The 17,677-nt window shown below is 32.6% G+C and overlaps 2 protein-coding genes across 2 annotated transcripts in view; one reads left to right on the top strand and one right to left on the bottom strand.

Annotated features, from left to right (window-relative positions):
* The window catches only part of LOC114328250 (histone-lysine N-methyltransferase EHMT1), an 88,619-nt gene that overhangs the window by 12,429 nt on the left and 58,513 nt on the right, over positions 1 to 17,677 (bottom strand). The gene's annotated exons all lie outside the window — the stretch shown is intronic.
* Positions 5,452 to 16,816, top strand: LOC114328251 (spermatogenesis-associated protein 20). The gene is made up of 3 exons (XM_028277050.2): positions 5,452 to 6,892; positions 7,289 to 8,211; positions 16,364 to 16,816. Exons 1-3 carry the CDS (start codon positions 5,674 to 5,676, stop codon positions 16,694 to 16,696), a joined length of 2,475 nt encoding a protein of 824 aa, XP_028132851.1. The 5' UTR covers positions 5,452 to 5,673; the 3' UTR covers positions 16,697 to 16,816.

The following is a 17,677-nucleotide window of genomic DNA, read 5'->3' as shown; positions in this document are numbered from 1 at the left end:
TTCTGTTGCTTCACGAGAAGCGAAGTTAGAAAACTATTGGGTCTTCCAAGTTGTGCCTTACCTTTTTCGCTTTCCGGTGACACAATTATAATATATCCGCTTATTTCAACTGCGTTGCTTCACCAGACACGAAGTTAGAAAACTATAGGTTCTCCAAGTCGTGCGTTACCTATTTCGCTTTCCGGTGACACATAATATATATCTGCTTATGAATGTTTTTTTGATATTGATAACTATTTCCGAAGTGAAAGTCGAAAGGTCAAGTAAACTTGATTTCAAACTCGAATTGTGGCTTATGCCCAAATAAAATAGTAAATCTTATTTTTAATACATGTTATTTTTAGTACAACAATGAACTAACATTTTTTAAAAAGGTCCGCATGTACATTTTTTTTATTTCAGCTTCTATTTCCGTTCAGATCGGATTTAAGTTGTTTCTTTAAATTAAATGGTTCTTTATTGAGGATCCCACAATAATGATTTTCCACGGTAAACATCAATTTCCTTCCGACAGTTCCGACCATTCCATTACTAACAAATATTCAACTCATGCGCGCCAAAACCAACAAACCACTCGCAAACCCGTCCAAATACGTATTGCGAACCATCAAAGCGTTTGTTGAAAAACCGACAGCATTTAGATCGTGGTGCGCCGTGTGCGTGCCGTTTGTGCGTCACTTGAAAACACGTACTAATCTGACGAATACGCTGCGCGCGAGCGGCTCGCACACCGAGCAGAGCGCATATATGTATCTCCGCCTTTATAGTGTGAAAAAGTTGCTAGTGTTATTTTTTAGCATATTACATAGTATTTTTATTTTTTTTATACAAATTTTCTGCCTCCCCAACGACCTTGAATTTTATTAAATTTCTGATTTTTATGTAAATTTAAATTTATTTTATTTGGAATAAAATATGTGCTAACTCGATCTGAGATCAATTAAAGAAAACTTAAAATGTTGTCAATTGCAAATGTCTTTTATGGTCATGGTCCTCTTTTGCTATTGATTTTGCCTTAGATTATAAGTGGGAGCAATTCATTCACTTTTGATTTCATTCATAGAGCAAGGTGGAGAAAACTTAGCACTTAAGTACTCTAGTTCACAATGAAATACCCAGCTGGCGGTTGCATAGAACTTTTTGCATTTTGTAAAATACTGTACGTGCCTTTTCCAGAAGTGTTCTTATTTCTAGTGAGTGGTCCCAAGTTTCATCAAGATTATTTCCAAGGTAAGTTATTCTTGTCACTCTGGCGAGATGTTCCGTCGACATTGACCTTCGCCCTTCTGTTTTGGTGCTTGCTGACCATCGTTTTTGTCTTCTTTGTATTCAATTTCATTCCAAATTCTCTACAGGCTGTCGTTACTCGGTCCATTAGGCGTTGCAGTGCTTCAGCATTATCTGGCAGAATAACCGGGTCATCAGGGTATCGCAGGTTATTTATACATTGCCCGTATATAATTATACCAATATATTTTACAAATTAATATACCTACGCATTTATAATATGTATTAAACAAAAATCTTACATAACTTTATATAGAACAATACGAGTTTGACATGTATAGTATAGATAGATAACTTTGTTTCACACTCTTAAGAACAAAGAGAAACAGTAGGTATAGCCGGTAGCTGATGTCGCAAATAAATATGTATTTTTTATATCTGCTTTAAAAAGCAGACTAAAAATCTAAAAATTAAAGGAGTAACACAGAAAACACCTATTAACCTATGATATGCCAATAGTGTCAAAATTTCATAAATGTAAATAGTGTCAAAATTTCATAACAATGGAGTAAACTTGGCTGCTATGGTAAAAAAATATGTGTTTTTAAAAGGACGACTAAAAATTCAAAAGTTAAAGGAGTAACGCAGAAAACACAAAAAATCGCTAATATATCTACATTAACCTATAAAATGCCAATAGTGTTAAAATTTCATAAATGTAAATAGTGTCAAAATTTCGTAACAGTGGAGTACACTTGCCTGCGATTGGACCTAATTCAAATAAGGATTACGGCGCAGTAAATTTGAATTACTCCTCCTGGTTTAAAAACGGAGCATAATTGGTTGAATGGTCAACCATATTAATTATTAAAATATTAATAAACGTAAGAAAACACACAAACTATTATTGAACAGTACATAAACAACAAAGCAACAAATCCTATATACAACAATGTATAAAACACATTAAACCTTAATTTTACATTATTATATAGGTAATATAATAACATACAAGAAAATTTATAGAAATTATATTGTAGATTCGAATAAATAAATAAATGTATTTATAATACTACAAAATTTACTTTATTTCACAAAATTATTAAGTTTTATTTATTTATTTATTTTATTTCAATTCAAGGATAACGTAATATCATATCCCTGTGCTACGTCAATGGATGTTGTTTATATATGTACTTGATAAATATTTACCAATGAAATGACAGTTGTGGATGTAAATATGCAGTTTTCCTGCATACGACACAGTTACGCACCATGATTAAGACACTTAACGATTACGATTGTTCAATTCAAAGTCAAAATACGCTAACAAATGACACAAAAGGAAATTCTGAAATTATCAAAATAAACGTAAACAACACGAGACGCCACGTTCCTTCTTCTTGAAGCACTATGATTGGTTGATATTACCAGTGGTGCCAAGTTTCACAAATAGTTGAAATTATCAGAATATAGTTTCATTTAATAATTAAAAAATTAATGTTTTTCTTTTAATTCCTTGGTTGCGGAATAAGTATATTTAGAAATGGTTTCTAGTAACTAAGTAATATATTTTGATTTATAAATTAAAAGTAAATTATACTAAAAATTGAAAATTATTTTAAATATTGACTTGAAAATAAAATAATATGACAACGTGAAATTAAGGATTTGTGGCTATGACTGTGACGATCTCGTGGCTTCAAGTAAAGATGTAAATAAACCGGTCCATAACATAACTAATGCCCGGTTGAACCAACAGATCTTAAGCTTAAGTCGAGAATATCATAAGAATTAATATAATATAATTATAATTTATTACAATTGCCTGGTTGCACCAACAGATCTTAAGCTCCAGCTTAGGTAAGCTCTACTTATAGATAGGGCCTCCTTGAGTATCACTTACGTTGCACCATGATTTTAGATTCTTACCTTATTATCAATTATATTTATTATTATATTATTGTATTCTTTATTGTAATATATTATAATTATATTATATTAATCCTTATGATATTCTCGACTTAAGCCTAAGATCTGTTGGTGCAACCGGGCATGATACCATAATATAATAATAGATATAATTGAGAATAAGGTAAGAATTTAAAATTATGGTGCAACGTAAGTGATACTCAAGGAGGCCCTATCTTTAAGTAGAGCTTAGCTAAGCTGGAGCTTAAGATCTGTTGGTGCAACCAGGCATAAGCAAATTAATCTTACGTTATGCGATTTCCACATTGCATCTCTCATTTTAAAAATTAATTGCTCAGTCATTTGACAACCGATTTTAAAAATTTTTATATAGCTGAATAGGTAAATGACTGTTTTTTTAAGTTACAAAAAAATATACTGGGTGTTTTAACAAAAAAAGTCAACAATTTTTTTTTTCAAAAATCCGCCATTTTTTATTTAAAAGCGATATAAAAATGGCCATTTACATAAAAACTAAAAAAAAGGGTCATTTATCTATCCAGCGATATAAGAATTTTTAAAATCGGTTGTCAAATGACTGAGAAATTAATTTTCAAAATGAGAGATGCAATGTGGAAATCACATAACATAATATCAATTTTGCTTTGTTATGTTATTTAGGTATGTCATATCCACGTTGCACCACTCATTTTAAAAATTAATAACTCAGTGATTTGACAACCGATTTTGACAAATTTTATATCGCTGGATAGCTGAATGACCTTTCTCTCAACTTATATAGAAATATACTGGGTGTTCCATTAAAAAAAAGTCAACAACGTTTTTTCAAAAATCCGCCATTTTTTTTCGTATTTGAAAGCAATATAAAAAGAATGTGTGTGTACTTTGTACGCACGTAAGAAGTTATACTTCTATTATAATATAATTTCAACGAAATAAATATACCTACTTAACAGTTACAATACAAAAAATTAACAATAATTACCAAAAATGAACCAAAACCAAATGCCAAATAATAAAAAAAAAAGGAAAAAATATGAATCGTCCGGGATTTGAACCCGCAATCTCGCGATTTTTTTATCTCTGGTCCAATGCTCTACCAACAAGGCCATCAAGCCGCATGCAACTTACCTTTCAGATATACATAATTATACATCACGGTGACAAGTGAAATATAAAAATAGATGTTTTATTATTTTACGCCCAAGGAAGACAAATCCAAAGACACAAAATTATAATAAAAAACCTTTTAAACCACCTTTTTCAAATTGCGCAAGTTGTATTATTAATATTAATGTTAATAAATGAAATATAAATATTTTGACGTTTCACAATTTGAGAATTCACTTTTAACTGCAGTGACTTAAAATTTTTTAAAGAACTAGTGCCTTAAAGTAGCATTTTTAACGCTCCTATGGAGTCCTAAAAATTGCATTTTTAACACGTTTGTAGAAAAATATATTTAAAAACACTAATATATTCTTTCCACACCTTTTCTGGACTGATACATACATAAATTAAAACATTTTGAAGTATAACTTCAAAAATATAATATGAAAACTATTTAAAGCATACGCAACAACCATACATAACCAAACCGTCAACCGTCCAAACCACAGCTGCGCTACAGCTGCCATATTGGATAATTTTTGACATGTCATTTGAACATCCAATCAGAACAAAGTTATAATGCGCATGCGCCGGGATCGTAGGTTTTAACATATAAAAATTCACCCTCATAGCGCGCGTAAAGAAGTATAACTTCAAAAATTCGATCCATTCAGACAAAACTTTTACTAAAATAAAACATTTTAGCGAAAACAGCATATTTCTATCTTAAGCCGTTTAGAAGTTATAGGCAGTTAAAATGGGGGAAAATATAAGTGGACACCCGGTACAATACTAATTTTTAATTGGAAATACTATTAACACTGATTGTTTTGAAGATTAATACAATTTCATATTTTTTACTCCTTTCAGGTAAAAATATCCGATATCCTAATCATTCAAAGAGATATTTAACTTTTTCAGCTCTTTTGTGTAATACATAGATTTTCAATTTAACCCTAATACAGCCCTGTTCATCGGAATATTCCATCTCTGCGAACCCCCCGCGTTATGCAACGCTTTCTACATCCCGTATGTTGTATGTTATTCTCGTCTGGCTGTCAGTGTGATTTCCAAAAACCAGTGTTGACATAACAACAATCGTATTCATATGTGACGATATTAAACCAGCATAGGGATTACGTACACTCGATACGCATCGTATCCTCCATGTTTTCCCGTAAGGCGCTATGGGAAAACATGGCGGATACGCTGCGTATCGAGTGTACGTAATCCGGGCCCAGATTTTTGAAAATTATCATTTCTATGTTGTTCTACACGTTCTACATAAGTGTAGTGTATATCCAATTCGATGGCCGCACATCCCTAACGGTGTAGACAAAAATTAGGCAAATTTCGAAAGAAGAAATAATCTAATCACATAAATATTTTGAAATTGTCAGTGCTATGCCTATGACCCGTGGGGTATCTAATTTTCAAATAAACACTTTGTTTAGACGCTTGTCGAAAACCAATGGAGATCTGCGTCTGTCAAACAGTGTTGTAGCTCCTGCTGTTGTTAACACCTCCATTTCAAACGTGAATTTCAAGTTAACCCCAAATATTGCATCAGTAACCAATACCTATTGCCCCTTGCACTCGTTTAGAGAGATGTCAACTCAAGCAGAAGCAAAGAAAACAAATAGACTAGCATTAGAAAAATCCCCCTATTTGCTCCAACATGCCACAAATCCAGTGGATTGGTATCCTTGGGGACAGGAAGCGTTCGACAAGGCAAAGGCAGAAAACAAGTTAATTTTCTTATCGGTGGGCTATTCTACTTGCCATTGGTGCCATGTGATGGAAAAGGAGTCGTTCGAGAATGAATCTGTAGCCGAAATAATGAACAAACATTTTGTTAACATCAAGGTTGACAGAGAAGAGCGACCTGATGTAGATCGGTTGTATATGGCTTTTATACAAGCTACTGCTGGTAGCGGTGGTTGGCCAATGTCCGTCTTCCTCTCTCCAAATTTAGAACCTATAGCAGGAGGCACGTATTTCCCTCCTGAAGATATGTATGGAAGACCAGGCTTCAAGAGTGTCTTAAAGGATCTTGCAAAGCAGTGGAATAGCAATAGATCAAAGATGGAAGCTGCCGGGAAGAAAATAATAGGTATATTAAGAAAAATGGAGGTCAAAGAAACAGAGGGTGGTCAAAACGTACCTGGAGAAGATGCTTGGAAAACTTGCGTCTTGCAGTTAACCAGAAATTATGAATCCGATTATGGTGGATTTAGCACAGCTCCCAAATTTCCACAACCAACCAACTTTAACTTCTTGTTTCACATGTACTCTAGAAACAAACAAAGTGAACAAGGATATGCCTGCTTAGAAATGTGTCTACACACATTAAAAAAGATGGCCTATGGTGGGATTCATGATCACGTGAACAAAGGTTTTGCAAGGTACTCAGTTGATGCGAAATGGCATGTGCCACACTTTGAGAAAATGCTTTACGATCAAGCCCAATTGGTTGTTTCTTACTGTGATGCCTATCTTCTTACAAAAGACGAATTTTATGCTGATGTTGTTAAAGATATTCTCACATATGTCTCCAGAGACTTGAGCCATCCACTTGGGGGTTTCTACGGAGCTGAAGATGCAGATTCTTATCCATATGAAGGTAATGGTCTTGAAATTATATAAAAGAGTCACTGAAATATTTTCAACTAAAACTTTGTGTTTTGTTTATAAATTGGCAAAGTCTTTTCATTCTTTTGTTTGTGCGTCACCACGTCAGCAATACTTGGAGCTGATCTACTGATGGATCCACATGTAGTTATGTCACCTGAATCCAAATATAAAAACTGCATTTTGGTATCTCAAACCATCTTCAAGATAACCAACCTCAAAGTTGAAAAATCGAATTTTTGACTTAAGGTATATAATATATCAATTCAATGTGTTTCTTACGTATATTACGAATATCATATTGTCAGTTCGGTATCCTGAAAGTCGAAAAATCGAATTTTCGACTTAATGTATACTGCTCATATTCTCAGCTTGTTTTTTATTATAGGTGCTGCACATAAACAAGAAGGAGCTTTTTGTGTATGGGAATATGATGAGATATTTAACCTATTGGATGAAAAAACTGACAATATATCACACGCTGAACTGATAGAATACCATTACAATGTTAAAAAAGAAGGAAATGTTAAGCCTTCACAAGATCCTCATGGAGAACTAACAAAAAAGAATGTATTAGCTTGTTTTGGATCTTATGAGAGCACAGCTAACAAATTTGGAACAACTGTGGAAAAAGTTAAGGAAATTTTAGAAAAATGTCATGAAATTTTGTATGCAGAAAGACAAAAGAGACCTAAACCACATGTAGATACTAAAATCTTGACTTCTTGGAACGGGTTGATGATTTCTGGCTATGCTAGAGCTGGTTTTGCTTTAAAAGACCAGACATACATAGATAGAGCCATAAAAGCAACCAGTTTCATAAAACAACATCTTTACAATGAAAAAGAAAAAAATCTTTTAAGGTGTTGCTATAAAGATGAGTCTGGAGGTATTACTTTGGGCAACATGCCTATTGCTGGCTTTATAGATGACTATGCTTTCCTCATTAGAGGTTTATTAGATTTATATGAAGCATCTTTGGACACTGAATGGCTACAATGGGCAGAGACTTTACAAGAAACCCAGGACAACAAATTCTGGGATAGCGAAAACAGTGGCTACTTTACCAGTGCTTATGACGATACTAGTATCTTGGTGCGTGGTAAAGAAGTGCAAGATGGAGCTGAACCTTCAGGAAACTCTGTTTCTGTACACAACCTTCTTAGATTGTCTATATATTTACACAGAAAAGACTTCCATCAAAAAGCAGAGAAGATACTAAAGGGATTCAGTGATATGTTGGAGAAAGTCCCGATAGCATTGCCAGAAATGACTTCAGCCTTGTTGTTTTACCACAATTCCCCCACCCAGGTAAGTAGTCTAGGGGAAAAGGGGGGATTTGTGGCAGATTAAATATATGGCAGATAAATCTTTAACATGATAATCAGAATTTCTGGGCAGGAATTTTTTATTAACAATTTAATTGTTTAAAAGATTATAATCAGCTTGGCCAATTTTTTCAAACCTTAAAAAAGAAACAAACTAAACAAACTTTGAAAAATTAAAATCGGTCTCAATTAGAACCCAAGATATTCCAAATTTAGTATTAAAAAATAATCAGTATATTAGAAACCAAGATCCAAGATATTCCAAATTTATTAAAAAATAATAAATTATTGACTATATCAGACATTTTTTCTTATAACTTTGCTTTTGGTCACCATAAAAAGATTTAAAGTACCTCATTTTACAGCTAGGTTTAGCACGTTTTCTCCAATTATTTCTAACACATCCTGTAATTGCACTCTAATATCAGCCCTTTTTCACCCATTATTTCTATTGCACGTCCGTGAATCATATGTGATCATTAAATTTTTTTTTTAGGAAAACGCTGATTTGGCTTTTGGATATACATACACTCCTGGCCAAAAAAATCGGGACACCTTAAAAATGGGTCATTTTTGATTTTTCGAATCTCCTAAACCTGTTGTCCGATTTTAGTGATTTTTTTAATATGTTATAGCTTTATTCTCTAAGAATATCGATGTAGTAATAGTGTTGCTGAACAGGTAAATGTCATTGTATACCGAGTGTAACAATAGTATCGTTCGCGGTAACGATCCCGTACTTGTCCAGGATTACTTCGCATGTGCACTTTAAAAAAGAGAACGCTCTTTTTTAAAGTGCGCATGCGAAGTAGTCCTGGACAAGTACGGGATCGTTACCGCGAACGATACTAATAATACTGTGTTTTTTTCCTGAAAGTTTGTAACACCCTGTGGAATATTCTAGGATTTAAAAAATATTGAAATTAAACCACAATTCTAGCCTTAGCATTTCTTAACATTCTGCTTTTTGACTACTCATTCACTTATGTTGGATAATGAAAAAGTTAGGTACTTCGACAACTAGCCATGTTCTTCATCAATACAGGGTGTTTCTAAATAAGTGCGACAAACTTTAAGAGCTAATTCTGCATGAAAAAATAATGACCGTTTGATTTATAAACATATGTCTGCAAATGCTTCGTTTCGAGGTACAGGATGTTGAATTTTTTCTTACACACTAACGATTTATTTATTGCTCTAAAACCGGTTGACATATGCAAATGAAATTTGGTGGGTTTTAAGAGGTAGTTATTTCACATTTTTTTATACAACTAAAAATTTTATATTCACCATTGGCGTGCATACAGGTAATATGACCCGTATGCACGCCAATGGTGAATATAAAATACATAATTGTATGTCAAAAAATGCGCAATAACTGCCTTTTAAATCAAACGGTCATTATTTTTTCATGCAGAATTACCCCTTAAAGTTTGTCGCGCTTATTTAGAAACACCCTGTATTGATGAAGAACATGGCTAGTTGTCAAAGTACCTAATTTTTTCATTATCCAACATAAGTGAATGTGTCAAAAAGCAGAATGTTAAGAAATGCAAAGGCCTACAATTGAGTTTTAATTTCAATATTTTTTAAATGCTAGAATATTTCACAGGGTGTTACGAACTTTCAGGAAAAAAACACAGTATTATTGTTACACCCGGTATCAGCGGCGGATCCAGCATCATTAAGAGGGGGGGCCGATTGGCTAAATTTCTATATACAGTAAAACCTGTGTTACCGGCCACCTGCCAAAATCGGCCACCTGTACTAACGGCCAGTTTAAAAATTCACCAAACCAATTATAGGTAGACTACAAAAACTGGAAATACCGGCCACCTTTCTATATCGGCCAATGGTTCTTTCATTTTTAGTGGCCGTTACTGACAAGTTTTACTGTAATAACAATAATAATAATAATAATAATTTGGCTTTAAGAATACGAAGACAATGAAGAATGCAAAATACCCTAACAATATCGATTATTATGTCTACTACTGGACTCATTCCGAAGAACCTCCTCGAAAACATAAAAAACCTGAGTCTCTAAATGAATATCTTTATAAGACCATGCAGAAAGCTGTACATATTACTCTCGAGTGCCAGATGTGTATGAAAATTGTTGGGAGATACTCCAGCCAGCATACCACGTCACCTAGGTCTCGATAACACGGAAAAAGTCACACCAGAGCTCGATCTTTTTGTTACCGCAGGTATCGGGATGAGTAAATTTTCCTCTTAGAGAGAGTGTGAACAGTATGGCTAAATCTGGATAATAATAAAAATAATCATGTAGGCGTAAAAATGTAGATAATACAAAAGTATATTTAAAAATTTTTAATTTTTCATACAAAAATGAAATCATTTCATTTTATATAAGTACTTAATTTGTAATAACATATTGATAATGAATAAAAAATTGAATAAAAAAATATGAAAAAAAAAAATTTAAGAAACGCTTTTCTTTAGTTACGAGTGACCAAAATTAAAAGTATTATAAAAAAATCAACTAAAACCCAAAAAATAAAAAAAAATTCAAAAAATCTTACACATTCGTCAAAGAAAAGCATGGCGCGTCTTCATCGAATAAACGGTTTTCGCACCACGCTTTTCTTTAACGAATGTGTTAGATTTATTCAATTTTTTTTATTTCTTGGTTTTTAGTTAATTTTTTTTTATAATACTTTTAATTTTGGCCACTCGTAACTAAAGAAAAGCGTTTCTTAAAAATTTTTTTTTCATATTTTTTTATTTTTTACTTTTTAGTCTTACACTTTTCAAACAATAAAATATATCGCCATGTTTATTAAAATATATGTATAAAACATATGATGTACAAACATGAAAAGTAGTCGGAATCGGCAAAAAATTTAAAACTTTTTTGTTTATTTGTGAAGCATAACGTAAACAATTAACGTAAAAAGTCTTATTTTTAAAAATTCTTGTAGTTGATGCACTAACAAAAAATGACATGTGAAATTATCAACAAAAAAAAAAAAGAATCTAAAAACATAAAATTGTAATATTTTTCGATATAAAAAAATTTGGGAGGTACACCCAAATTTTTCAAGGTATACACCAACAACTCCAAAAAACAAACCAAATAAGATTTTGTTTAAAATTTATCATCAAACTTCGGAGATATGTTTATATACACATTTGTCAAAAAAAAAAAACGATAAATCGATATTTTTTGATATATTTTCGCTTAAACATAAAATATTTACACATATGATTGAAGGGTTTCAAAAAAACAAAATGAGACTTTCTAAATTAAAATGAAAAAAGTTTATGCCATAATTACAGGGGAATAGCGCTACTAAACGTTGCGTATAAAATACTTGCAGTACATATAAAAGACAAGATAACACAAAAGATAGATAATGACATAGGAAAATATCAATGTGGATTCAGAAGAGGACGCAGCACAGTGGATCAAATTTTCCTGCTACGTGAAATACAAGCGAAAAGCTACGAATACGGAGAATGTACAGTGGCCCTATTCACCGACTTGAAACAAGCTTGGGACAGGGTAAAACGAAAAAAAATATACAAGGCAATATGTGAAATTAGAATTAGTGAAAAATTAGTACAAATGATAAAAGTGACACTCAGAGAAACAGAGAATAGGATTAAAATAGATGGAAAGGAAAAAGGAAACAGATAAGTTTAAGGTCAGTGAAGGGCTGCGACAAGAATACCCACTGTCGTCATTGTTGTTCAGTATCCTTCTTGAAATTGTCATTAGAGAAGTCGAAGTTGAAGTTAACAGGACACAACTTGTATATTAACGAAAACACCAATGCTTGGCATTCGTTGATGACATAGTACTGATAGCCAGAAGTAAACAAGAAATAAAAGAAATACTAAAAAACCTAGAGGTGATAGCGAAAAATAAAAGGATATGCATAAACCAAGAAAATATACGGAATGGACAAAACGAGAAAAGATACAAGGACAATAGCTGACGATAAGCACAGAAGAAAAAATATGTAAATACGAAGAAGTAGAAAGATTCCAAGATCTAGGAGCAATATTCACTAGGATACCAAATACGAACGAACAAATCCAAGTAAGAATTACGACTGGTTGTATCTTTGCTCTAAACAACTTATTAAGAAGTAAGAACATATCTAGAAGGGTTAAGATAAGAATATATAAGACAGTGATAAAACGTATAGTATTATATGCCAGTGAAACATGGACGATGAACAAATCCGAACAAGCCCTACTGAAACTGTGGAAAAGAAAAGTCCTCAGGAAAATATTTAAAGTAAAGGTATGGAATTGAATGTGGATAAAAAGACTAGATGTAGAACTGGAGACGATTTATGGAGAACCGAATATAGCAGGGATCATAAAATCACAAAAACTGAGATGCTTGGTAGCTTGGGACATATCCAAAAGATGCCAAACACGAGGCTTCCCAAAAGAATTTTAACGGGAGTTATAGCATAGCAGGAAAGAAGGAGAAAGGTAGACCGAAAACCAGATGGAAGAAAGATGTTTAAAGAGACAGAAGAACTTAAAATTACAAATTGGAAAAATAAAGCAGCAAGGAGGAAAGAATGGAAAATAATGACACCAAATACGACCCCCTACTCCATCCCCTGGAGGTGGGGTAGGGGCTCAATTTAAAATCGTAAATGGAAACCCCCAGTTTTTATTGCAGATTTGAACTTCTTACGTAAAAGTGAGCAACTTTTATTCGAGACATTTCTTCAAATTCTGGATATATGGCGCTATAATATATAGCATATAGAAATATAATAATATAGAAATAGTTTTTCTTGATCAATACACTTCCAGATGAAAAACTAAACATCACGTGTTTAATATTTTTCAAAAACCTACCAAATGACATCCTGTCGTGTTTGGTGGTATTCGACAGGATTTTGGAAAATATTAAACTTGTGTTTTTTGATTTTTCATTTGAGAGTGTTTTTAGATATATTAAACCATTTCTATAAATTACCTATGGTATCACGATTAATGGTTTTCCGATTATAGCGCCATCTATCCAGAATTCGAAAAATGTCTCGAATAAAAGTTGCTTACTTTTACGTAAGGAATCCAAATCTGCAATTAAAACTGAGGATCTCCATTTAATATTTTAAAGTTACCCCCATCCCACTTTCAGGGGGTCGAGTGGGGGGTCGTGTTTGGTATCATTTGATAGATTTTTAAAAATTATTGAACACATATATTTCATTTTTTCGATTCGATGTTCATTTCGCGAAATGTTCAACGGTTCCGCTAATTTTGGGTTGGGACACCATATACATAATACATAAAGTTGATGAAAGAAAAATAAATATAATATGTAGTGAATTAACATTAAAATTTAAAAAACCTACAAAATGAGACTTTATAAGTTAACAACTTACAGTAGTTCCGGAAATGTAATAATGAATTAAACGAATGTAATTTTCAAAAAATCAAAATAACTACTTTACTTTTTTCAATGCAAACAAATTCATGTCGAAATAGTTTTAATGTTATTTCGTAATGGGAAAGTACATCATGTCATGTGACACCTCATTTAAAAGCGTTTGAAATACTGATTACAAAAATGGATAATACCTACATGCGCAAAATTTTGGTCAAATACTTTTTAAACACATTCATTTTTTTCGAATCCTGAGAAAGCTAATAATATGAGAATTTTTGAAAAATTTAAACGCAGAATAAAATACATATTACATTATTACCGAGGGCCGAAAGTCCATTAGAATAAACAAAAGGTTTCTTGTGAATGATATAGGTATTTGAAATTAAAAATCATACTCAATTTTCTCTTCTTTTTCACCCCTGTAACTTATTCAAATAAACATTATAGAAGTTTTCAGGGACTTTCGTCCCTCGGTAATAATGTAATCTTGCATTTTGTGTTTAAATTTTTTAAAAATACTTATTAGTTTTCTCAGGATTATAAAAAAATGAATGCATTTAAAAAGCATTGGACCGAGATTTTGCACAAGTATTACCTATACATTTTTGTAATCACTATCTCAAAAGCTTTTAAATGAGGTGTCACATGATGTACTTTCCCATATGAAGTTTAAAATTTAATTAATTACCATAATTTTATATGTGGATGATTGCATCCCGCGACATAAATGACTATCTATCGTACTCGTGCATAAATACTCACGTCTATCAAACGTGATATAGAATAAACTTATATAATATACAAGACATACATTTCATGCATATAAGACATAGGTACCTTTTTCCATAAAACTCTCGAAAGTAGAATTGGTATTTACTGCATCATCGTTGATTTGTATCGGACGCACTGAAACATCGCATGACTTGTTTTGAATGCTCTCAGAACTTAAATTTGATCCAAGATCAGTAGGTCTCATAGTATGATCTATCTGATAAGATGTACCTTGTACATATTTATTATCTTCATTACTATTAATATTATCACTATCACCCAAATTACGTTGATTTTTAAAAAAATAATCAGCTATATTGCGACATTTCAATTTTTTACTTTTCAAGTTCTCGGTAGAAGCTTCTTTTCGTTTATTTGACATTTTATAACTCTTCGTAAATCACAAACTATTAATATAAAAAAGAAGAATAAACTCAAAATAATATTAATCACTCTAACAATTTACAAACTAAGATCTGTACGAATCAGTATTAGAGATGTTACTTGCATCGATAGACAAAATACACTAATGAAATGACTAATAATTAATAAGCAAAGGGTGTTCTTTTTTCCTGGTCAGCAATCGTTTGAACATAATACATTTATATTTTCGGCAAATTAATATAGTTTTGCTGGGCGCGCTATTTTCGAGAGATTTTCGAAGAATCCGTTATCTGCAACCGATTTTATAATTATACGAGGGTGGACATGCTTAGGTATGCGTTCACAGTATATACATACATATTTGTTTAAATATGCTTATTGTAATCATTTTTAATTCTTAATGTATACCTAAGAATTATAAATTACTCATTTCCGAATACACTGGCGTCACTGGCCCGTTTTAGACAAGTCTCATACTAATAAAATATATTTATATGTAATTCATATAATATTGTAATTTTAAAACATGTATAATTATCCATTTGAAAAATCAATGAATGTTTTTGTAATCTTTATACAGTAAAATCTGTCAGTAACGGCCACTAAAAATGAAAAAAACATTGGCCGATATAGAAAGGTGGCCGGTATTGCCAGTTTTTGTAGTCTACTTATAATTGGTTTGGGGATTTTTTAAACTGGCCGTTAGTACAGGTGGCCGATTTTGGCAGGTGGCCAGTAACACAGGTTATACTGTAGTAAAACCTGTCAGTAACGGCAACTAAAAATGAAAGAACCATTGGCCGATATAGAAAGGTGGCCGGTATTGCCAGTTTTTGTAGTCTACTTATAATTGGTTTGGGGATTTTTTAAACTGGCCGTTAGTACATAGGTGGCCGATTTTGGCGGGTGGCCGGTAACACAGGTTTTACTGTATTATAATTAAAAAAAAATAAATCACTTGGGTTGAGAGGGGGGGCCGATCGCCCCCATCGCCCCCCCCTGGATCCGCCACTGCCCGGTATACAATGACATTTACCTGTTCAGCAACACTATTACTACATCGATATTCTTAGAGAATAAAGCTAAATATATTAAAAAAATCACTAAAATCGGACAACAGGTTTAGGAGATTCGAAAAATTAAAAATGACCCATTTTTAAGGTGTCCCGATTTTTTTGGCCAGGAGTGTATTTCGCGATAATAAAAATCGATATTTACTAGTTACATGATATTATTTAATATTAACATAGCATTGCACATTGTAAACTCTTTGTATGTATTAAAATTTGAACAGTGAAGTTGTTTGAGGACTAATACAATATAACACGAAAATTTTGAGATTTACTAAATTGACTTTGATGCAGTTTTCGCTAAAATACAGTAATTTGAAATTGATAAAACTGAACAAAATTTTTTGGTTGTCAAAAGTAGTCGTCAAAACATCCGATATTTTACCCTTTAGAAAAATTGTTAGAATACGAACATAAAGATAAAATATCAGAATATTTTGATCTTTCTGGTTCTATTCAGTGGCATATGTATCTTTTGATTTATTTTGTTCATTTTAAATTACTCCCTAACTCTCTTGCAGGTCTTCATTGCCGGTGCTAAAGAAGACACAAACACCCAAGCTCTACTAGATGTCCTCCGTTCGCGCTTCATCCCCGGCAGAATTCTAGCCGTGGCCGACGGTCCCACAGGCGCCGCCGGTTTGCTATACCGCCGGCACGAGTACCTTTCGCACATGCGCCCTATCGGCGGAAAGCCAGCGGCGTACGTCTGCAGAAATTTCGCTTGCGCTATGCCGCTTACGGAACCGTCAGAGTTGGCAACGTCTCTGGACAGCGGAAACGGCAACAGCGGCAAAAAGTGTGAGGGAGAGAAGGAATCTCAAGGAAACAGGTCTAGTGACGGTACTAAGTAAACATATTTATTCTTTTATTATATCATGCTTCTGAAATTATGTTTTTTATGTATATATAAGAGATTGTAAATATTTATTGAACAGGTTGTTACAATAATTAAATACACTGGTACAAGTTAATTGATGTTTGGTTTTAATCTAATCTTCCTTAGTTGTTTTATCAAGAAATAAACATAAAGTTGGAATATCTACACTTTGTAATGTAGAGTAGTCAATCAGCCCTGTGATGGATGACCGAAGTTATCTTTAACGTAAAGTTATACTGTAGTTAAGTTATAATCCTCGAATTGGTGTGATGTATCATATTTAACTTAATTAACTTAACTACTTGCGTTATTTCTTGACAGTTCTTGCGTTATCTGATATATCAACTGTCACTTTATAACGCGACGTTAAACCTCAAGTTATGAGGTAACTCTGTAGTTATGTTAAGGATTGTAAGGTTAGGTTTATGTTTTGATTTGTTTTTAGATAGAAATCTAGTGAATATTTAATGTAGCTTCAGATTGTCCCAGGACCTTGTGCGGCATTTTATTAATTTAATAAATCAAATTTAATATCGAATATAAAGCAGCACAAAATTATCAAAAATATAGACCTAAGATAACAATTAAAAACACGTAGATAATAAAATTAAAACAATAATAAAAATGAAAGCTAATAATTTAAAAATAAAAGGGTAATGCAATTTTAAAAATTATACAAAAATCAAATCGAGAGATACAAGTAGAAATTTTTATTTATACATCCAAGGGTTTTAAGTACTGTTCTTTGTTCTTTCTATCTACTTTTACGATTTACCACCGAATATCGAACAGCTGTTCGGTCATACCGCCGTGGTGGGTAGGTATACCAACTTCTCGTGATTCTCTTTCTCGCTCAAACTTGTACTGATTCTACTTTCTCTTAAGGTTCTCTTTTTAGTCAACTTAATATTTTCTTCCGTCTATAACGTCTAAAAGCAGCTTTACATCTAGGCTA

Source organism: Diabrotica virgifera, chromosome 8, assembly GCF_917563875.1.
Source record: "Diabrotica virgifera virgifera chromosome 8, PGI_DIABVI_V3a".
In the NCBI taxonomy this organism is placed as follows: domain Eukaryota; kingdom Metazoa; phylum Arthropoda; class Insecta; order Coleoptera; family Chrysomelidae; genus Diabrotica; species Diabrotica virgifera.
The sequence above is the reverse complement of the archived record's forward strand: the minus strand, read 5'-3'. Positions and strand labels throughout refer to the sequence as shown.